Genomic DNA, 24196 nt, shown 5'->3' with positions numbered 1-24196 from the left:
TGTTATTTTATGCCAACACATCAAATTTTGCTGCCACAACCTGAAGAAACTGCTCACCATTTGTATGTTTCATCTTCACCATTGCAAGACACAGACAGATACTGTTGGAATGAAGTGATCACCAGTGATATTGCTTCATCTGTCGTACAAAATGTTTAGGCTGATTGCTGAATACTTGTGTCACTGATCTGTGGCATTGGAGCAGGTATCAGTTCCTGCTCTCGTTGCTTTCTCCTTCCTGTATATACTCCACCTTCCAACTCAATCTGTGTAAGTTTTACTGAGCAAGTGGAGAAAATGTGCAAAGTGTCCTCAGGACTAAACAAATTTGTTTCAATTCTGAGTCTCACTTTCCAAAAATGGAAAGGTAGAAAAGTTCTGGATCACTATAGTTCTGCAGGTATTCGCTGTGACTGTCCTTCCTAAAAATGCAAAGTACGCCATTCCCTCCACAAAGCAAAGTACCTTAACACCTGCTATGAAATAAGAGAGTGCTTCATTTTAAAGGTTAGACATCATGAGGAAATAGCAATGATGATACACTGTATATTCTGCTTTCTTTGTTGTATCAAAGTATTTGAGGAAAGGTTACTTTTATATTCCTCTCAGTGGCAGACAGCCAAACTTGGAGGGTGGTGCACTGTGCAGTAACATTGACATTGCCTGTAATATTGCACATGTGATGGTCCATTCTGGAGTTCTTTTTGTTCTGTTTATACACAGTTCAGTTCCCTGGAGATGCTGCTCTGCTGGCATGAGCTTCCTTTACAGTCATCTCCCTAGAGACTATCAGAAAAAGCACACTAGGGGTCATTCTGGACTGGAACATTATGCCCACTTTATGACTGACTGCTCAGGAACCCCATCTTAGCTTTGGTCCCACATATTAACCCCTGCTGGGACACAGTGGGCAGGTCACAGAGCCTGGTTGTGCTTATACTGAAAAAGGACAGGACTGCAAGAAATTATCAACGACCAAAGATTAAATCCATGACACATTCTTTAGCTTGTAATCAGTTATCCAATGTAAACAATAAAGATGACAGAGAGTGACATGGATTGTGTAATGACTAGGGATGTAACGATATGAAAATTTCATATCACGGTTATTACGACTAAAATTGTCACGGTTATCATTATTATTGCGGTATTGTTAGAATTGTTCTCAAAATGTTCAAAAAGTGCTTATACACACACTGAAATAATTTAACCAAGTTGTATTTTGGAAAAAAAACAAACAAAAAAACCAAATAAAATAATTGGTACAATGTACTTTCTCTTGGCAGAAACATTCAAATATGAACCCTTAGGGGTCTGAGCCTGTTTTGGCCGTTGTTCAGTCCTTCTGATTTTGCTTTTATATACTATATAAAGAAATGTTTACTATACCCATGTTTGGTATCTTTTTTTTCAGCACAACTTCATTTATATCAACTGCCTATTATTTTTTTCCCTTTAACCTTCTATATCAACAAAAAAGGCCAAAAAACACAAAAATATATTTAAAATCTGATTGAAAAATGTATAGAATTTATTGCATAAATAACACAAAGATGCTTAACGAACCTTTTCAAAGACTTTAAAAGTAAATATCGGTTCCAAATATTAGGTAAATAAAATTAAAATTGTAAAAAATTAAAACTATACTCAAATATGTGACATAAAAGCATATCTTTACATAGGCGTTTTCTTCGGAAAAACGCGGTAATCAAACACGGTTATCGTGATAATTAGAATTTAAACGGTAATACTAACCATCTGCAATTTTACCACAGTGTCACAACGGTGGAAAGCAGAGGACTCAAATGCTCAGTGCTGAAGGGAGAAAAGCGGATTTATTAACATAAATAACAACATGAAATCAACAAAAACCTGAGTCAGAGTCCGAGTGGGTAAATGTCTGGGTTATGGATCGGGTGGACATGATGTGATGGACCAGCTGCAGCACCGAGCCTTAAATAGGCTTACTGGATGATGCGCTGCAGCTGCGCGACACTCAACAGGTAGGTCAGATCATGGGTGATGTGAAGATGATGTGGAGAGGGGGGAGCCAGCGGTCCCACCGGCACAGACCGTGACACACAGTTTATCGTTATACCGTTAATCATTACATCCCTAGTAATGACCACTTTGAGTGATGTTAAAGAACCCTTGGACAAATACAATAATCAACTACACTTGTCCAAGGGCTAGAAGAAGACCGCTGGGGATGGACATTAAAATAAAAAAATAGTTTTGGCACAATTATGCGCCCAATTATGAGTAAGTATTTTAATAGTTGACAAGTTTTTTTTATTATTATTATTCTTTTGCCTTTTCTTATTCTACTGTACAAAATAGCTGTGAAGACCTGTTCACTCTCTTCTGCCATTACAAAATAAAATATATTCACCAAAATACTGTTTACTACTGCTAAACCTGCTATAAACCAAAGTGTCTTTGTTTTCAAAAGCCAGTCTGACCTTAAGGTTCTGCTCACAGTTACAGAAAGATCAGATTAAATTACTATGTGCACTGTACACAACACAAATGTCTGCACAAACAGTAGCAATAATCAGTAACCAGGAAACTAATATTGTTTATACAAGGATATCAATACCCAGATTTCTCTGTCTTCCATGTAAACAATACATCCCAGATATGGTCAAAACTAGGATACTGCTTAGGGATGGTGTGTGGCCATAGTCACTGCAAAAATAATGGAATGATGACCTTCTTAAGAGCCATGCTCCTTCACTGTGCTTTAACACAGTTTCTGTTTTTAACACACTTTCCACAAACCTATAAAACCATAGTCTTCCTCAAGGTCAGCAGATTTTGGTAAAGTATTGCCTGAGACTGAGAAACCTCTGTCTGAGGGCTACACTAAGACAAATGTCAGTCATTGTCTAACTTTGAGGACCAAGTATGTGATTGACAGCTTTAATCACCAACCACGACAAGACTCAGAGGCAGTATCTTCACATTTAGTCTTTTGCTTTTTGACAGTGAGGTGAGAGCAGTAGAAGGAAGGATGTGGCTGACACATCCACTTCCTCCAGCTTTAAGACATCCATGCCTCTTCAAACAAAACACTAGAGCTACATTTTGTTGTTGTTTCAGTGTAAATCTGTTAAAAATATGGAAGTGTCTATTGCCACAGTACTATGGGATAACTTTCTCATTTGTCTATTACCACAGAGTCAATCAGTGCCCTCGTTATGCCATGTGTAGACTGGTAACCTGTAACCCGTCACCCTGCTGCCACAGTACTGTGGCAATAAGCATTGTACATGTGCCTAGGGATGGGAATCAATAAGAATTTAACGATTCCGATTCCATTATCGATTTTCCTTATCAATTCTCTAATCAATTCTCATTGGGTGAGGGAATAAAAGAGTATAAACGGGTGTGGTTGCATTAACTGTCTTTTATATTTCCATCTCTGCACAGAAAATATAACATATACAGTATGTACAAATAATAATAACAGATGATGCCAGGCCTGGTTTTGGGGGGGGGGGGGGGGGGGGAGTACAGTGAAAGGGAAACTAAAGACGCTTTAGTAAGTCCTCTGTTGCCGCATTTCCGCTACGTAGAACCGGTTCGACTCTGCCCATCTCCCGTTGTTGTGCACCTCATTTCCTTCCCCTGCCTTCGGAAACTTGTATTTGAGGGGGTACGACATTTGTTGCCCGCACCGGAACTGGTGTTCACTCTGCCGCTACATTCACAAGTGCCGCTAGGTAGCATATCAAATATGTGACAGTCCTGTAAATGAATCTTATGCTGTGTGGAGAAATGTCTGAGCATATTGGAGGGATTCCACCTTTTTGAAGAAATGGAAGCTTTGACAGTGTTCCAGTGGACCTGGTGTCGTCTTTATAGACCGTTTCTGCCTCAACACCATGTTGGCTACGTTCTGACCAAAACAATGCAACGTGTGCGTGACATCATCACGCATGCGCAACAAAGGCGGAATCGATAAGCAGAATCGTTAAGCGGACAGGCAAACAATTCCAAGAAATTGAGCTACTGGGATCCGGTTCTCAAAAAGAACCGGTTCTCGATTCCCATCCCTACATGTGCCTGTCCTTTTACAGGAAAAGGCTAGGGTAACAGTTATTGGAAGCTGGTTTGTACACCTATCCACACTTTCAGTTTCAGCATGTAGGCAAACAACATGAAACGTGGCTGCTGTTTTGCCTCACATGAGAAATTTGCCTGGGTTTTTGGTGAATATAAATTAGCCACTGGGACAATGTTCAGAGTGCAGAATTCGGATCATTTGATTGGCTGTGTGGCAATAGACAAACTGCCTAAAAATATAGAAGCATCAACAAAGCAGAAATGAAACAGATGATCAAAGGCCTTTTATAATATGTGGCATACACCATTTGTTGAGTTGAACAAGTAAAGGTAAACTTACACAGAGGACGTGTAGGGCCACAGCTCCTTCGGTTCTCTCTTTGTGTGTGAACAGGTCTGTAGGGAACTCGTGCAGAGCTGCAAAAAACAAAAACAAAAAACAGTGAGATCGCTTTATATACAGTAGTGTGTGTGTGTGTTTGTGTGAGAAAAGGGGGCATACTTGTGGTCAGATCTATGAGCTTAAAGACCTAATGAACTCACACAGATGGACACGCTCGTCTCGTGCCAATGCATGACAGTCGAACTGTGTCCTGCCAAGGACTGTGTGTGAGCATGCTTCCTTGGAGAGTGACAAGAGAATAGGGAAATGGAAAAAGTGAGCACTATGAGGGCAAAGCAAAGAGAGAGAGTGCTGTAAAAATAGAGCAAGGGATATTTAGGGTAAGGCAAGAGGGATGGAGCACAGAGAGTGAAAGGGAGTGGGAGTTTAATTGGAATACATGAACTACACTTGACTGTAGATAGGGATGGGAATCGATAAGAATTCCGATTCCTTATTGATTCTCTTATCGATTCTCATTGGGTGAGGGAATAAAAGAGTACAAACAGGTATGTTTGCATTAACTGTCTTTTATATTTCCATCTCTGTGCAGAAAATATAACATATACAGTATGTAAAAATAATAATAACAGATGACGTGGGGCCCGGTTTGGGGGTGGGGTGGGGTGGGGTGCAGTGAAAGTGAACCTTAAGACACTTTACTAATTCCTCTATTGCCGCATGTCCACAATGTGGAACCAGTTCGACTCGGCTTGGCTCATCTCCCGTTGTTGTGCACCTTATTTCCTTTCCCCTATCTTCGAAAACTTGTATTTGAGGGGGTACGACATTTGTTGCCTGCACTGGAACCGGAACTGGGCCTGGCATTCACTCTGCCACTACATTCACAAGCGCTGCTAAGTAGTGTATCAAATACGTAAATGAATCACATGCTGTATGGACAAATGTTTGAACATATTGGAGGGATTCCACCCTTTTGAAGAAATGGAAGCTTTGCAAGTGTTACAACTGGCCCTGGTATCATCATTTTAGACCATTTTTGCCTCAACGCCATGTTGGCTACATTCTGACCAAATGAATCTGAATTAATCAATTAATACTGAATCGATATCGAATCGAATTGATTAAGAAAATTAGGCACGATACCCAGCCCTGTCCACAGTATCAAAAGCCACACTAAGATCAAGCAGCACAAGGATGGTGCATTTACCAGCGTCAGAGGCCATCAAAATGTCATTGGAGACTCTAAGAAGAGCAGTTTCTGTAGAGTGCCACTGACGGTAACTGGACTGAAATTCATCATAAATGCTGTGCCTATTCAAAGCAATGACCAGCTGCTTAGCAACAACTTTTTTCTAAAATCTTGGATATGAAAGGCAGCTTAGAAAGAGACTGATAATTCTTAAAAGCAGAGGGATCCAGTCAAGGCTTTTTAAGAAGAAGCTGCAAAACAGCCAGCTGAAAATAACCAGGGACACAGCCGTAGACCAGTCAGCAGTTTATAATGGAGTGTAAAAATGGACAAATGGAACTGAAGACTTTTTTCAACAGGGTTGAGGGCAGAATGTCTAACGGGCTGGAGGAAATCTCCATGCCACTCACAAGCTCTGTCAAATCTTGCAAGGAGATGGGCAAGAAACATTCAAACATTGGTCACTGTTTAGGACTGACAGGAGAGGGGGTGATGGAAATGGAGGTTATGCTTGCCGTAACACTGGCCACCTTGTCCACAAAAAATGTCCAGAAATTACTGCAATCCTTCTCTGAGCTAACAGGTACAGCAGGTGGTTGAGAATTCATGATGTTGTTTGAGGTGTTGAAAATTACCTTGGGGTTTCTCCTGTTAGAGGAGATAAGATCGGCAAAATAAGAGGCTCTTGCCATCTTGACTAAATCATTGTACTCAGTTAAAAGCTCTTTAAAATAGAGACAGTGGACCTGAGGCTTAGTGGACTTCCATAGGCACTCTACCCTCTGACATTTACATCTGAAACAAGTGTCATCATTTAACCAAGGGAGGTGTTGTTGGCATAGACAGTATGGAATTTTAGGGGAGCAACATTATCCAGGATGGCACAGCAGTGTGAGTTAAAAATGTTAATTTGAGAGTCCACATCAGCACTTTTACTAAAAGGCAGCACAAGACTGTTGAAAGCACAAGAAAATTTCTCAGCAGAGAGCTCATTTAAAATACGTGTTTGTGTTACATGTTTACTGACAGAGCTCACAGTATTAAAAGGCAGATTAAAAAGAAAACCTTCATGATCTGTCTAAGGCAACTCCTCAGAGCGGACACTGTCAACATCTATATCTAACCCCAGCGTGAAGACCAGGTCCAGAGTGTTACCTTTAACATGTGTAATGCCCCTGATGCGTTAAAAAAGTTAAAAGTCTCAATTATATTTATAAAATTAACCACAAAGCTATTAGAACTGTCATTTATAGGGACATTAAAATCACCCAGCATTAAAATCCTCTCCAGTTTAATAACGAAGGCCAAAAGGTCACTTAATTTTGGCTGAAAAGCACCATTAAAACCAGGGGGATGATATATTAAAACACAGAAAAATGGATTTGGGCACCCCACTTTGGTTAATAACAGCTCAAAAAATCAGAAAGATCTAAAATTGGCCCTCCGAAAGGGAAAACAGTCCTTGTACACAAGAGCCAAGTCCCCACCCTGGCCAGTGGTTCATGGGGCACAGATGAAAGAACACTCAGGTGGACATAGTTCATTCATGACTGAGAACTTCCCACCCCTTTGCCAAGTTTCAGTGACAGATAGGAAATACAGGTTTTTAGAAAGGAACAAGTTTTTAAAATGAAGGATTTGTTGGCAGTAGATCTAGTGTTCAGTAGTGCCAGGTTGATGAACTTGGATCCTGCTTTGTCGACTGCAGATGCCTGTACCAGCGGCCACAGGACTCGGGAGTCCACCGTAGTCCTCGACAGGGGGTGTCTTGCTGAGAGGGGCTCTGCATGTTATGATGGAGTGACTGGGAAAGATTTGGTGGGAGTGTAAGGGTGTGAGAAGCCAGTGGAGGGAGCTGTGACATCGACCATGATGTAGAATCCTTGCTGTGGTAGAAAGGGAGGGTGGGAGTGTTTCCTGTGTAAACAGTCAGTCATGGGAAAAGTGCTGCACAGCATACGGCAGGTTAGCTGACAACATTCGGCTACCTCGTCTGTTGGGATTAGGGATGAGAATTGAGAACCGGTTCTTTTTGAGAACTGGATCCCACTAGCTTTATTCCTTGGAATTGTTTGCCTGCTTGCTTAACAATTCTGCTTATCAATTCCACCTTTGTTGCGCATGCGTGACGACATCACGCACATGCTGCATTGTTTTGGTCAGAATGTAGCCAACATGGCGTTGAGGCAGAAACGGTCTAAAAAGATGACACCAGGTCCACTTGGAACACTTGCAAAGCTTCCATTTCTTCAAAAGGGTGGAATTCCTCCAATATGTTCAAACATTTGTCCACAGCATGTGATTCATTTACAGGAATGTCACGTATTTGATACGCTACTTAGTGGCACTTGTGAACACCAGGCTGTCATCCAGGCCCAATTCCATTTCTGGTGCAGGAAACAAACGTCGTACCCCCTAAAATACAAGTTTCCGAAGGTAAATGAAATGAGGAAATGAGGTGCACAACAATGGGAGATGGGCCGAGTCGAACCAGTTCTACGTAGTGGAAAAGCGTCTTTAGTTTATCTTTCACTGTGCGCCCGCCCGCCCCCCCAAAGAGGACAACCAGGGGAGAGTGGTCACAGAGTCCAACACCATCTGGGACACCAAGGAGAAGAACAGTTGGGCCGCTGAAGCAGCCAGAACGGATGCCCACATATATGAAATCTGCTTTGACTGAGCAGTGGCTACGGAAGCAGACTCTCCAATCATCTCATCCCTTTTCCAGAGCTCAGACTTCAGTCGATGAATATTGTCCTTCAACTGTGAGTAGGCCAGTTTGCAATCCACACATACAGGCATAATAGTTGATTGTAGACCAACAAAACAATAGAGTAGTGGTTCAAACCCAGTTGAAAGTGAAGTTAATCCTCTCCTCCCAGCCCCCCAATGGCTGTCTGGAACGCTGTCACTGCCCAAACAGTAAGGAATATCTCTATAAATAAAACTGAATTGAATTGAATCCCTCTTAGGATGGATAAACGTAATTAGAATGAACATTCGACCACGATTAAACTTTCTTATCCACATGCTACCTTACTTCTAATCATCAGATTTTTTTCACTCATTAAATACAAGTTTCTCTAAATTTGGAATAATAAAAAACCTAGAATCAGCTTAATGACTCTAATGAAGCCTGCATCCATGGGAGGGTTAGATTTCCCCAACTTTCAATAGTATTTTTGGTCTGCCCAATTAAGAAACTTGGTTTCATGAATACTAGAAAGACAAGAATCCCAATGGATACAACTTAACACCCATCCGATCCTTTTCCTCTGCCATCCCTTATGTTTATAAATCATTTCGAAAAGATAAAAAAACATACACAGGTGTTTCACCATCTTTAATACTCTGCAAAGCTAGAAAGAATGTAGAAAAAATATGGTATTCTGTCCCATATTTCTGTTTATTCCACTATTCACCTAAACCCAGATATAAATACTCAGTCAACAGTGATCAATATAAGTCAATGGACAAAGTATGACATACAGCAATTTAAAGACCTATTGAAGCAAAATATGGAATTAAAATAATTTATTGATTTAAGATCAGAATATTATATTCCTAACAAAGATTTTCTTAAATATTTACAGATGTGGAGTCTTGTTCATTCACTTATTAAAGCAAACAAACTGCGTACTGAACTAGTGGAATTAGAAGAATCATTAACATCTGACACAATTAAAGGGAAGATCTGTGAGTTTTATAATGTATTAATAAAAGGAGGCCAATCATCTTTACAACCCCTGAAGAGGACATGGGAAAAAGAACTGGAGATTTCCTTAGAAGAAAATGCCTGGATAAATATATGCGAAAGAACCTATTTTAAGTTACAAGTAATAGAATTAGAGAAGTTAATTTTAAATTTATCCACAAACTTACGCCAGTAAAAATGAATTAAATCTCCAAGGATATCCCCCAAAGTGCCCTCATTATAAAACAAGAGAAGGAACATTCATGCACATGTTTTGTGAATGTGCTCTTTAAAATCATTCTTGAGTTCTATTCACCTGTTTACACAGTCAACCCTGGGAAAAGATGTTAAATTAGCTCCCAATGTGTATCTGTTAAATGACTCAAGATATGACAAGACATTCCTTTGGACAGAACAAAATGCAGATTACTAATTACAATAATGTATTTTGCAAAGAAATGCATTCTTCTTTTTTGGAAAGATCAGTCTCCTCCGACTTTCAAATTATTCTTAAATCAGTTGTCAATATTCCTACCACTGGAAAGGCTTACATTCAAAAAATATACCAGAGGTAACAAGTTCCAAGAACTCTGGTCACCAATATTTCACAGCCTTGAAACTATTTCTGGAAGAGACCTATAAATAGACTTATTTATTGTAAGGGTGTTTGTTTTTTTCTCTCTCTCTTTTTTCTTACCAAACCGGTACCTAACTGAGGGCTGTGTATGTCAGTGCAGCCGCCCGGCAGTGGCAGCTGCTACAGACACGAGGCGGAAACGGCAGGAGCTCCCTTCCCTCTATGCATATTCCTCCAGCCGTTTCCGCATCATGTTTGTTTCATCCATATAATATCATATGGTAGCGCTGCCGCTGTCAAGCAGCTGTGCAAATCTCCCTTTCCCACAATGCACGTCGCGACAAAATTCCGAAGATGCCCGAGTTACTTCCCAACTCTGTTTGTACACACATGGTTTGTTGATGGTGGATGGCACTAAGAAATTGTTCACCGTAATGCAAGAGATTCAAGCGAGTAATCACAGGAAGACTTACAGATTGGCGATACTGAGGATATGACTGAGGTTTTACAGATTTGATGAAAAATTGGTGGAAAGGAGGATGGATTTGGTGTACCAATAATCAGAATTTTTGGTGAGTAAAATGTTGCTGTTTTCCTCAATAATATTGCAAGTTAATGAGGTTGTTATTGATGCTTTTTTCTGTGTGTCGCAGCTGTAGCTACAGTAGAAGGAGACTTGTGCACCCCGGGTTTGTTTATTCAGTAAAGGCATTTCTTGTGGCTACAGGAGTTATCTATCTGCAATGCAACGGCTCTTTATACTGCATTTCTGCAGTGTCATGGTGTCACAACATATCTGAGGGTTACCTGGTGAAACTTTGCTTTCACTGTGGCTGTAAGAGTCCAACCGCCACATTCCCCCTCCTTCAGACACTGAATATACGCACAAACTGCTATTTCCAGCTTGGTTCCATGCTTTTGGTGAATTCATTTCAGGCTGGTATGTTCATCTGGACTCTTTTAGAGATTATTCAGATCACTTTGTTTGTCCTTTGCCACTTTAATACTGAGTGATTTAGATTTGACATGTCAAAAAATTAGTGGAAAACCTGCCGTTTGGGTGTGATTAAGTCTATAAAGAGGGTGAATATGACAACCACCCTCACTTATGGCCATACCACCCTGAACACGCCTGAACTCGTCTGATCTTGGAAACAAACAAGGGTTGGACCTGGTCAGTATTTGGACAGGAGACCGCCTGGAAATACCAGGTGCTGTAAGCTTTGACCCTTTTCTGCGTGCCCAGCACAGGACGCTGCTGCTTCACCCATCGACGGGAGAAAAAGATCCGCTGATTCACTCCAAAACTCAGAGAGTGCCCCAGAGACAGGGACCAAAAGTCTGGGTCTGGATGTGTGGAAAGGAAAGACACGAGAAGGAAAGGGTGGTGCTGTTGTGGCTTCAGCCATTTGCCCCCCTTTCCAGCCGAAAACAGTCAGGCCAAACCCCCCCTCGACGCCCACATTAGTCTTTACTGTTTCTGTTAAGCCCTTTCAAAATGCCAATACGTTTCCTTTGTCCACACTGAACGAATCTAAAGAAAGAAGAGGTTTAGAGAGTGCCAACTAAAAAAATGTTCCCATAAAGAAATTTTCTTTACAAAGATCAATAAAAGTGAAAAGTTACAATTTTCTCCTGTTCACAAAGGCTCAGAGGTTTTGGGATCTGTCACCATCATAGCTTTCGTTTTTCAGGAATTAATTCATTTGAATTTTTCTCTTGTTGATAAACTGTTTGTTACTGGAAGACGCAGCCTCTGCTGGTCACACAGAAAAGTGTAAAAGCTTACAGCACCTGGTATTCCTAGGAAGTCTCCTATCCAAGTACTGACCAAGCCCAACCATCTTTTGCTTCCGAGATCAGACAAGATCAGGCGTGTTCAGGGTGGTATGGCCGTAAGCGAGTATGTCAGTCCTCCTCTCCCGTTTTAGAGATTCAGTAACGCCGCATGTGAGCGAAAGAGGTTCCAAAGGAATCTCAAAGACTTTAAGCTCTGACACCCGACACACTGACTGCACCGAGCGCAGAGGTTTGCAATTTTACAGCAGTGGTGGGCTGTCAGGGCCTGCAAGGCCTTCTCTGCTGGCCTAAAAAAATATCTGAATCACACACTGATGTTAATTATATTTTGTCCATGAATACTTAATTAAATAATTCCAAATGATCTGTCCGCTTCCTTTCATAGCTTTTCCCCTGGTTGTGCTGCTTCCAGACATGTATTTTCATATTAAAGCCTTTAACCAATCACATTTCAGCCATCATTTGTTGCCGGGCAGGGCCAAAGTCAAAGAAATCTGCCCGGAGGCCTTCACAGTCAGTGAAGCAAACCATAAGTGTCAATGAAACTGTTGCTTCAACCAATCAGATTTTGAGTTGGTGACACCAAGGCCCTCTAGCAGGCGTACGATAACGTCAGTGTATTCACACCCTTTGATTGGATAGTCAGAGAGTGTACTAGCCAAAGCTAGCAAACTGCATCTGTAGCAAGCTGCATGAACAGAAATATAGTTGTGTTGTCAATATATAATATATATATATATATATATATATATATATATGTATATATATATATATATAATATTCTATATATTCTATATAATATTCTATATATTCTATATATTCTATATAATATAGCTGTTTTGTCAACCCACAATGGCTGAAGGAGGAGAAGAAATGGATTTGGTTGCAGATTTATTGTCAAAACCATTTTCAAGACGGACTTTTCAAGACAAGCTGGACGCGGTTAAGAAAGGTTGGACAATTCCGAAGCTAGCAAGCCGGTCACAACCAGGAAAAGGATTTGTCGTCACTTTCACTCCAGTCACTACGACCGGTACCCCTGGTAACTGCACGGATAATCTGTACGACAGAGTAGTTGATCTCTTTTTGAGGAAAGAAAGGAGGATGGATTTGGTGTACCAAGAATCAGAATTTTTGGTGAGTGAAATGTTGCTACTTTCCTCAATAATATTGCGAGTTAATGAGGTTATTATTGATGCTTTTTTCTGTGTGTCACAGCTGTAGCTAGAGTAGAAGGAGACTTGTGCACCCCGGGTTTGTTTATTCAGTAAAGGCATTTCTTGTGGCTACAGGAGTAATCTATCTACGACACAACGGCTCTTTAGACTGCATTTCTGCATAATAAGATGGTTTTTAGAACCATAAAATAGTTATTGAGGGGTGGATTGATTCAGGCAGAGCACTACTGAAGGCCTAGGAGTGAAATGCACGGTCCGCCACTGCATTACCGAGATAGAAGTCACTACAGGAATCTCCACTTTGGCCGGGGTTTTTAGAAACCTTCGTTTTCAGTCTGTTGTCCTGTAAACAACGGGCACAAATGCTGAGAAAAATCTCACTTTTCAAAAATACCTGGCTATGTGTAAACGTAGCATCAGTTCACAAGGAGCTTGGTGCGAGGTGAAGTGAAACATTGTGTTGATGCTTATAAAACACCTTGTTTACATGGAAGTTCAGTGGGTTTCTTGTGTAATTGTGTTGTTAAGCATTAGAATATCGCCTGGTCTTGACTCTCACGGGAAATTGAACCTCACACTGGAAAAAGTAATTAGCCGTATGTGCTCTAAATACTAAAGTAGCAACTTTCTGCTAATTTAGTACGGTTTGTTTTGTTCTTTCTTTCTATAGTCATGACCTTTGAAGTGCTGCACTGTTTCTTTGTTGTTTTTCCTGGATTGTTAGTGGCTGCTCCTGCTGATCGTTTTTTCCTCATCAGGGGTGCAGTACATTAGAACCTGAAATCCTTCGCCCTTGCACTCCTAGCTAACTGTAGTTTGTAAAAGTAAATACTAAACATACGGAGTTGTCGCAGTGAGCTGTCTGCACTGCTGCTTTGTACCCTCTGTGTCTTTTTACCGTCTGTTCTGTATTTTGTTAAGATTAAGAGCACAGTGCTGAGGGCTGCAGCCACTCAAACCCAGCAAGATATGAAAGGTGCAAATAGGTCAACACAGTTAAAAAAAAAAAAAAAAAAAAGGTAGAAAGTGGGAATAAACTCTGGGTAAGTAGTCAGCTATGTCTTTCTGCTCTTTGTTTTTGCAATATGTCATGACAACTGGAATGCAGGTTAATGAAGTTTACAAAAAAGAATAAAACCCAAACTAGCAATAAAAATATTTCAACTACATTAGATATGACCCATTTGGATGTTCAGAGGCTCTGTAAAAGGTAATTCAAATCAGAAAAAAATTTGGAAAAAGGGACTTTTCAACAAAATACTGTACATCAATAACTGAATATAAAACAAGTGTCTCCATCCACTATGATTTATCAAAATCCATGGGTTTTACTGGTGAATCAATGTTGTAGAACATGACGGTGTTTCCAAGTTCACTAGGGAGCCTCTGAACGTCCAAATGGGTCATATCTGATGACCATGAAAAGATGACAAATTGCATTTTACACCAATTATTTACATGTATAGGTAGTACTACTGGATCAACATTTAGTAAACATCTGAGATCAGAAGATAATGTTGGTTGCCAGTGGCTGTTTGGGTCTTTGAGGGTTAAAGTTCTATGGAAAGCTCTTTCAGACAAAGATTGGTTTACTAATCTAACCAGGGGCGTAGAATTGTGTAGGGACTCTAGGGACATGTCCCTACCAATATCCACCCACTACTGTGTTGTCCCTATCAATCTAACCACTATCCGTAGTGTTTAGTCAATGATTATGGCACACAAAGGGTTAACAGTCAGTCTCGGCTAGAAGTCCCGCCTCTAAATCTAATTATCACTCTCTGACTGGCTCTTTGGTTTTACTAATGTACATGTGATTGGCCGTCCCCGCTGTCACTCCATCTACTTGTAAAAGGAACCTGCTAGTTGGACCGCTAATGTAAGTTTTCAATATGTTTACCTCCGCCAAGGAGGTTATGTTTTTGCCAGGGTTTGTTTGTTTGTTTGTCTGTTTGTTTGTCTGTCCGTTAGTGTGCAACATAACTCAAAAAGTTATGGACAGATTTGGATGAAATTTTCAGGGTTTGTTGGAAATGGGATAAGGAAGAAATGATTAAATTTTGGTGGTGATCGGGGATGGGGGGGCCCACGGGAGGGGCCACTGATCAGCCTTGGCGGAGGTCTGCGCTCTCCAAGTGCTTCTAGTTGTATTTGTTCTGCCTGGGTCAAATCAGCTAGACGGATTTGAATATCAGTGGTGTCATTTACATGTACATTTGTACATGTGTTTTTTTGCGTGTGTGCTCGGTAATTAGGATGTAAAGGACGTCAAAGAAAAGAAAACTGGTTGTAAGACACTTCTACAGGAGTCAAAGTGTAAGTTAGTTAAAGGGTCTAGAACTGTAGAGACTCAACAGAGATACTGAAAAAAAGACAATATTTAATGCCAAATAGATACACTTTTTAAAAGTTACTTTATTTATTATTTTAATACATTTCTATGGAAGAGAGCAACTGTTTAAAAAACACATATAAAGAAAGTTTGTGGGGAAAATACAATAAAACCTCAGATTCTAAATGTGATTCTAGATATGATTTTATCTATATTTTTGGGGAATAAATTACATGTAATAATTGAAACTAAAAACCTTTTTTGCTCAGGCAGTAACTGTACCATCAAACTATATGATCATTGTATCCAGAATCTGTTCATATGTCATGCATCAACATATTTTTGTCAAGTGACAGACAGTAGAGAGGAGGGAGGAGGTAGAGGAGGAGAAGAAGGAGGAGGTAGAGGAGGAGAGGCTGTAAATTCACAGGTGAGGTTAAATAATGGTGGATATGTTAGTCATGAGAATAACTTTGCAGAATGCATTAAACTCTTGTATTGTCCTTAGATATTCAGATATTCATTATAAACATGTCAATTACTGATTTTTTTTTTCTGACTATGATTGTTTGCTTGTTTGATCAGCTCGACATGATGTGAAATTATGATTGCCAATGCACAAAACATCAACTTTCCAGAGTGCTGCCTTGGAGCACTTTTGTGTCCACACACCAATGTCAAAATCAAACCTACTCCCTTGAATCTAACTCTTCCTCACACTGTGAGCTACAGAGACTGGATACTAAGCAGCAGAAAAGGGTGGAGTTTCTCACACTCCTCTATCAACACCTTCCCAGCAGGCGGGTGGAGGGTGACAGTATAACAACTCTCAACACCTCAAACACCATGAATGAGCCTCAATCAAATACACAATCTCAACACTGGGCTTTTAAAAATGTATTTTATTTTTGGATACCAGACTACACTGTAAGCCCGGACTTTGTATTTATTAAAATGCTTTAATTACATTGTACTTAAATGATTTCAGATTTATTCCATTACTATAAAATGTTCAGTATATTCTACTAATTTGTAAACATAGTCGAAAGTACGAAAAAGTTTAAGTTGAATGGATTTAAATCACTAAGTTTTAGTCATGACCACACCTTTTTACCTCCGCACTGCATTGTGGGTATGGGCATGTTGTTGAAAATGTGTTCTTTTTATGTGCAGGGGTTCAGCTGGGTTGTGGTGTTAGTGTTAATTTGGATTTAATGTGTGTATGTCAGTGCTTATTGGCCTTTTTGTGTTTGCTTTGTATTTTTGTACAGCTGCACCATGAATCAGAGCCAGGGGAAGAACTATGGTTTACTGTTAATCTAGAATTGGTCTTATTCTCTGTAAATCTTAATGCCTTGCCACATTAAAAGCACTTCCTGTGCTGGCAAATTATGTTGAGCTAACTTCCTGCCTAACTTCCATCCACATTAAAATATATTAAATTGAATAATTATACTAAATAATTTATATTGCAAAATGTTTTCATTTAAATCAATTTGGAATTGAGTCCAATGAGCTGATGATATAAAGTCTAATGATTATACAAAACAATAGACATTGCAACAAATTTTAAGTTAAATTAACTTGGCATTTAGTGTGTTGTACTTAAAATAGCAATTCCATTCAAATCAAGCATTTAAGTTTAATACACTAAAGTTTTCATCACTCATTACTTACATTTTTTAAGGCAACCAGTTTACTTACATTTTTTAAGTAAACTCAGCTTATCCGGTCTTGAAGTGTAGCCTGAGAACCAGATGCATCTGCCTGAAAGCCACTACATCATTTCCTCTGGCAAATCATTCTCCCATCCAAACTTTTTAACTTTTTGTACGCTTAAACTGGTTTTAAATTCATCAGATGATCCTCTCATTGTCTTTCTATCTGTCACACACATACAGGATGATGCCTTCATTTTTAAAGATTTGTCCAAGGAGTTCACTAGTCACCAACAGTGATAATCAGATCAATCAACCATGTCTATTATTTTTCTTTCTCTCTCCCTCTCTGACCAATCAGTGGTCTGCAGTGTTTACACATCACGTTTTAGTATCTCTTCCCCTGTTTTGGAACCTCAGTGGAGCAGACACCAAAAAACTAGTAACAGGTACCAGATTCCAGGTTCTTTTACATAATGGAAATGCAAAAAGACTGAGTCGGGTCGAGCTGGTACCACGTAGTGGAAATGCGGCATAAACTACCCACCACAGTGTCCTACCTACTACAGGTCATATCTGACCTACAGATCAACCCATTTTGGAACAGTACTTCAATTAATTCAGAAAAAAATCACTAAAAATCTTCAAAAATACATTTTCTCACTCTGATTGCTGTAGTAGTTACCCACCACAGTGTCCTACCTACTACATGTTATATCTTACCCACAGATCAACCCATATTGGAATGTTACTTAAATTAATTCAGAAAAAAAAAATCACTAAAAATCAACAAAAATATATTATGTCATTCTGATTGCTGAAGAAGAAAACCCCGAACGTACCCTCATGTGCATGCTCACTGCATTCTTCTGTGGTTTTAATGTGTTCTGTGGTTCTGTGAAGTGTGGTTCTGCTTGAGTGAAGCAGGTAGTGATGGTGAGATGAAGCCTCATGAGGCATCGAACCACATGAGCCAGTTGGTTCGAGAAAGGGTTCATTTCTCGAAGCGTCATGTGCGCACAAAACCACCTACTGTCCATGTGTAGAATCACAGGTAGCTGGATCTGAACCACAGAATGTGTGACGCATTGAATTTTTGGGTCTGTTATGGCTCTTGGGAATGACTATGAATAACAAAAAACGTATGACCAAATAATTTCTCTACATAAATTATCACATATGTGTAAAATAAATATTTTTGAATGTATTCTGTGTGTGTACATTTCCCCCAAATGATAGTATCATATGTGGGAGGTTGTGTAATTTTTTTTTTTTTTGTCACTTTAGGAAAATGCCATGACTTAAACAGGCAGAGGACAGTGATAGTACTTATGGAACTAGGAAGAGGGCACTGAACATGCTTGTGTAACTTGGACAATGATGTACAGAACAGGGGAGATTTTATTCATTTTTATTCAGAAATAACAGTTTCTCAACAGTTTTTAGTTTGAAATTATTCTTTTCTTTTTTTTTATGACACAACCTCTCCGGCATTTGAAAACACCTTTTCACATGGTACAGAAGATGCTGGCATGCACAAAAATGCAAGAGCAACATTAGATAAATTGGGCTACAGTAATTTTTTGTCTCCCAGTACTCCAGAAAAGCAAACCTTATGTGTCTGAAATAATGTTAGATTTGGTTTACCTTATTAGGAGTTATCAAACTAAAATGTTCCCACACAGGGGAAATCCTCCTCTTCTTCACTGGCTCCATCCTCTTACTCATCCCTCTCTTCTCCCTCTCCTAAATCTTCAAATGATCTCTCGCTCTAAACTCTTCAAACTTTCTCCAAACTATGTAAACGCTATCCAAACTCTAGTAACCAAACTATCCAAACTCTGTTCAAACTCTGCACTGACTGTAACTCTCAATCAAAAACCCACATTTTGAACGGAGCCTGATGGGTTTATACTGCTGTCAAATCTGAATCACATAGAACCACCTCTGAACCACTGCACGAAGCAGTCACGTGGTACAGCTGGGCACCTCATCATTTTCAGCTCCTCCCCTAAATGAAACAAGCCTCGATACGCGCTTCGCAGAAACGCCCCCTCCATTACTCGACACACACTTTGAAGCCTTGGCACATCTCCTAACAACACTAGAAGCAGGCCACTGAAGCTGGTTGCCCTTAGCCATGGGCTGATTTTCCTTATGTTCTGTCGAGCTGATTTTCATCAGTTAGTTTAGTGTTTTTTTGTTAGTTTGTTTTTCTATAACACAGCTCTAACAGCAATGTTACCTGGGCAAACACTGTAAATAAATTATACTACGGTGAAGATCATTCCAGCCTCCTGGTGTTTCCTCCTCCACTTGGCCAATCATCACATATGTATCATGAATTGTCCGTCTGCTTTGATCTCTGTCATTGATATCACCTCTCCTTCCTGGATGCCTGTATCTGCCTGAACACAAAGACCATAGCAACCAAGGGTCTTCTTGAAGCAGAGTGTGTGTGCAGAAGAAAGAGGTGGGCACATATAATAGACTGTTCGCCTTAACCTGAAGGGAGTCACTCCACTGCTGCTCCACCACAGCACGTGAGCCATTAGTAATGAGGTTTTCTGTACGACATGTGGAGCACAGGCCTACGTGTGATGCATTATGCATGATGTTCAGAGATCGGAAAAAATATACACATGTGCCTATGATGCTGGAGGTAGTGAGCAGAATTAATCCAAAGATATTCCTGTCCTAGAAAAGTAGAGAAACCTGCACCTGGATAAAATAAATAAAAAAAACTTCTAGTGGTGACAGAGTGTAACCATTATAAACAGACACTCACTAATAGAGGTGTAAGAAAATATCTGTATCGCGATATTTCCTTTCACAATACCGTATCGATATTAAAAAGTACTGTATCGATATTTTTAGGTATTTATTCAAGTGCGGATATTGTGGAGGTTCATTTTGTTTTTCTTTTTTGTTTATATTTTCTTCTTTATTATTTAACACTCTTTTATTAAATAATGTTAGTTCCTTTGCTGGGATTGCACAAAAATAATGTTCTGATGTTACTTCTGAAATAATAGAATATGAACATTTGAACAGGATCTTAAACTGTAATGTCTGTAAAATATAATTTAAGTTTTAACACCGGAAAATTTTATGATGTAGTATTAGATCCTGTTGTGACCAAATAAAAATGTGTTCAGTATTTGTGCATATTTCTGGTGTAATTCAATTCTTCAAGGAAATAATTATTAAAAAATAAATAAATAAATAAACAAAAAAATTGCCTTTTTAACAGTATCATGATATATCGTGATGTATCGCATCGTGATCCTAGTATTGTGATTTGTATTGTATCGACAGAGTCTTGCCGACACACAGCCCTACTCACTAATGAAGCAATATTGAAGCTAAAAACAACCCATGGTGCAAAGCTCTCTGTAATGCACTTAATTTATACTGGCAATTGTTTATTATTATTATCATCAATGTGTGTCTTAGACAGGGAGAGATGTAGAAAAGCGAGTCTCATATGCCCTCTTAGTTGTGACAATTTGTACGCATTACCTGTAACACAGTCATTTACCTGCCATTTACCCAGAAGAACAAGCCCAGTACAGACACATATATTCAGCTTAGTAGGGGCGTGTATTGGCAAGAATCTGGCGACATGCTACAAATCACAATATTAGGATCACGATACGATATATCACGATTAGGGCTGGGTAAAAAAATCATTTTAATCCATCTTAGATCGATTTCCTTTTAATTTTGCGTAATCAATTAATAGTGGATGAGATCGATTTTTCAGAACAGGACCGGGAGTACGCGGAAGCACGGCCAGCTCCGTCTTGCGAACCCCTCACGACGGCTCTGGCGCAGAAAAGACGCGTAGGAGAGGTGGAGGGAAAACCCCTCCACTGGAGGTTCTCCCGGCCTCAAACTCGAACTTGCAGTGTGAAGGAACTGGCCGCCCGGAGGTTCTCCGTGTCGTGGAAGCCGGTCGTTCTTAGAATAATAACTTGGATTTATACTATCACCTATGGCTGAGTATGGAGTTAGAGGAATAGTAAAGGACAATGTCCGACTGCTACGCTACCCCCCCCAACACACACACACCGCTCCACGACCAACAATCATGGAGTACCCCACCACCACCACCACCACCACCACCACACACACACACACACACACACACACGCACACACAGCAATGTTTCTGTCCCGTTCATTATTTCAGAGCAGCTTCAGCTACTTCCTGCTGAAATGTCATATTTATTTCCTTTCTAATATGGATTCATGGAATATTACACCACTGATTGTAATTCCCACATGCATTGAAATAGAGGGTGTTTTCAATTTTAAGGTGTGCCAATGTGTGCAAATGACAAATACTACAGTCTCTAAAAATAGCTGTTGAACATTAGCTACATAGCTGAGAGCAAAGTCTTTTGAGAGTCTGACATGATTGACACACTTCCCCTAAATGGATAAAAAGGTGTCACGAGGAGCCATAAATGACCCTTAAAAGTGCAAAAGTGCTGTCAAACTGAAACTGTCAATGGTTTAATGATGCTGGGAGGAAACGGTGAACAAACACTAAGGACAATAACAAAACAACAAGGGGGATGACAGCACCCTGCATAACAAAAAAGAAAAAAAAGGGTGATTTCAGTTGCATTTTCCACCCACAGGCTCATTCTTGTCTTCATCTCGTGCATATTTGCAGTGCATGTGGAGGGCTGGGGGCCTGTTCTGCACTTGCTCAGCAGGTGACAGTGATGCAGGCTGACAAATCGCATGTCATGAGCATAGTTACTGTGCTGAGCAATATGACATTTAAGGACTAGCACTTTTTTCTCTATTTGTCGCACAGTTTGTAACATGCACATAGCAAAAAAAATGAACATGCAGCTGGGCTCACATGCACACCTTTATTATGACTTTAAATCCCTTCAACTGAGCATAAATTGGTTTCTGTGTGGTTTGACACATCACTCACAAGATCACAACAGCATATTTACTCTACAACAGTAATACTGACAAAAATCACACGATTTTACTCAAATCTTATTACCTCCGCCAAGGAGGTTATGTTTTTGCCAGGGTTTGTTTGTTTGTTTGTCTGTCTGTTTGTTTGTCTGTCCGTTAGTGTGCAACATAACTCAAAAAGTTATGGACAGATTTGGATGAAATTTTCAGGGTTTGTTGGAAATGGGATAAGGAAGAAATTATTAAATTTTGGTGGTGATCGGGGGTGGGGGGGCCCATGTGGGGGGGCACTGATCGTTAGTGTGCAACATAACTCGAAAAGTTATGGACAGATTTGGATGAAATTTTCAGGGTTTGTTGGAAATGGGATAAGGAAGAAATTATTAAATTTTGGTGGTGATCGGGGGTGGGGGGCCCACAGGGGGGGCCACTGATCGTTAGTGTGCAACATAACTCAAAAAATTATGGACAGATTTGGATGAAATTTTCAGGGTTTGTTGGAAATGGGATAAGGAAGAAATGATTAAATTTTGGTGGTGATCGGGGGTGGGGGGGCCCACGGGGGGGGGCCACTGATCAGCCTTGGCGGAGGTCTGCGCTCTCCGAGTGCTTCTAGTTTATGAATGCACTACTGTAGTTACATCGTAGAAAGTCCCCTTAAATTTTCGACACTGGACCATTTGTATGGCGCTACATTTCCCAAAATGCATTCACCTACATGCTGACCCCTGACAATGAGCATACATTTGTTGTGTTTCAAAGAGATAAATGGGTGGAATTTGTCATGTCACAAAAATCAGTGGGAAAACAGAACTCTTTGTAACACAGCAGTAGTGATGAGGTGGTCTTTGTGCAGCAGGTGGTCTCAACAGAAACCCTCTGCTCTCTGGTTCAATGAAAAGTTCATGAAAAGGAAACAGGTTCCACATCAAAACACATCATTCTGAGTGTCACATCCACAAGTGAAGTCACATGGTTATGTTCAAACATAACCCTGGCCTTTCAGTACAACAATGGTGAGTCACTTTTAAATAATGAACATCACCATGGTAACGCAGACTGCACAGCTTACTCCAGAGCAGGTTAAGTTGAGGCTACTGAATCCACATATAAAGCACCCCTTGTTATGATTCATCTGTGTGGAAAAATAGTATTACCACTGCATTCAGATCAGATGAATGAAAAATATGATTCAAAATTCATTCAGTCATCATCTGGACCACTTTGTCCTTGAGAGGGTCCTGGGGATGCAGGAGCCTATCCCAGCTATGTTTCACATGTAACACACGTCCTGCTCCCTCAAATTAAAGTTTCTGAAGGTAGGGAAAAGGAAAATTAGCTGCAGAACAGCAGGAGGCTTAGAGGAATTAATAAAACGTCTATAGCAGGGGTGTCAAACTCATCTTAGTTCAGGGGCCACATTCAGCTAAATTTGATCAGAAGTGGGCCGGACCAGTTAAACAATAAGATAATAATATATAAATAATATCAACTCCAAACTTTCCTCTACATTTTAGAGTGAAACAAGTAAAATTACATTACGAAAATGTTTACATCTACAAACTATCCTTTAAAACAATGTGAAGAACATGAACAAACTGAATAAATAAGTGCAATTTTAACAATATTATGCTTCAGTTTATCATTTACAGACATAATATTGTTAAAATTGCACTTACTTCTCTTAGGACATTTCAGGTTATTCACAGTTTTTGCAAAATTATACTTTGTTTTAGTGTAAATACATGAAAATTTTTACTTTTAAAAAAGGAAAAAAATTGTAGTTGTGGGTATTTAAAGGTTATTACAATAGTATTTTACTGATCCAACCACTTTGGATCATATTGGTCTTAATGTGGAACCTGAACTAAAATGATTGTTAATAATCTTAGTGTAATTTTTGCATTTCACGCATTCATCCAAAGGGCCGGACTGGACCCTTTGGTTGGCCACATTTGACCCCCGGGCCGCATGTTTGATACCTGTGGTCTATACTGTAGGTTTCACTTTCACTTTATGGTCCGGTTGTGATGCGTGAGTCAGGTTTTTTTCAACCCGCGGGGCTTTTGTGGAATTATCTGACCCAACCTGCCCCGCAAATAAACTGACATTCTTTTGCCCCCCCGTCCCGAACGTGCACATCACTAACATACAGCACAGAACGCTCCCCCATGTAATACCTGGACAGACCTATCCATAGACCGTCTACAGCGGTGGCAAACATACGGCCCACAGGCTGAAACCGGCCCACCGAAGGTTCTAATTTGTCCCACAGTATGAATTTGGAAAGTGCAAAAATTATACTGAAGTTATTAAGAGTCAAAGGTGTCATACTTGTTTTAGTTTAGGTTCCACATTCAGCCCAATTGTGATCTCAAGTAAAATAATAGCATAACCTATAAATAATG

The 24196-nt window shown here is 39.9% G+C and overlaps 1 protein-coding gene and 2 pseudogenes across 1 annotated transcript in view; 1 reads left to right on the top strand and 2 right to left on the bottom strand.

Moving 5' to 3' along the window:
* Positions 1-24196, bottom strand: part of LOC115424856 (sodium/potassium/calcium exchanger 3-like) — a 115647-nt gene that overhangs the window by 54150 nt on the left and 37301 nt on the right. The window contains exon 3 of the mRNA XM_030142253.1: positions 4409-4485. Coding sequence (XP_029998113.1) covers positions 4409-4485 — 77 coding nt within the window. The remainder of the gene's footprint in view (positions 1-4408; positions 4486-24196) is intronic.
* Positions 10979-11097, top strand: LOC115430101 (uncharacterized; annotated as a pseudogene).
* On the bottom strand, positions 11657-11775 carry LOC115430055 (uncharacterized; annotated as a pseudogene).

The sequence above is a fragment of the Sphaeramia orbicularis genome, chromosome 1 (genome assembly GCF_902148855.1).
Source record: "Sphaeramia orbicularis chromosome 1, fSphaOr1.1, whole genome shotgun sequence".
NCBI lineage: Eukaryota > Metazoa > Chordata > Actinopteri > Kurtiformes > Apogonidae > Sphaeramia > Sphaeramia orbicularis.
The sequence above is the reverse complement of the archived record's forward strand: the minus strand, read 5'-3'. Positions and strand labels throughout refer to the sequence as shown.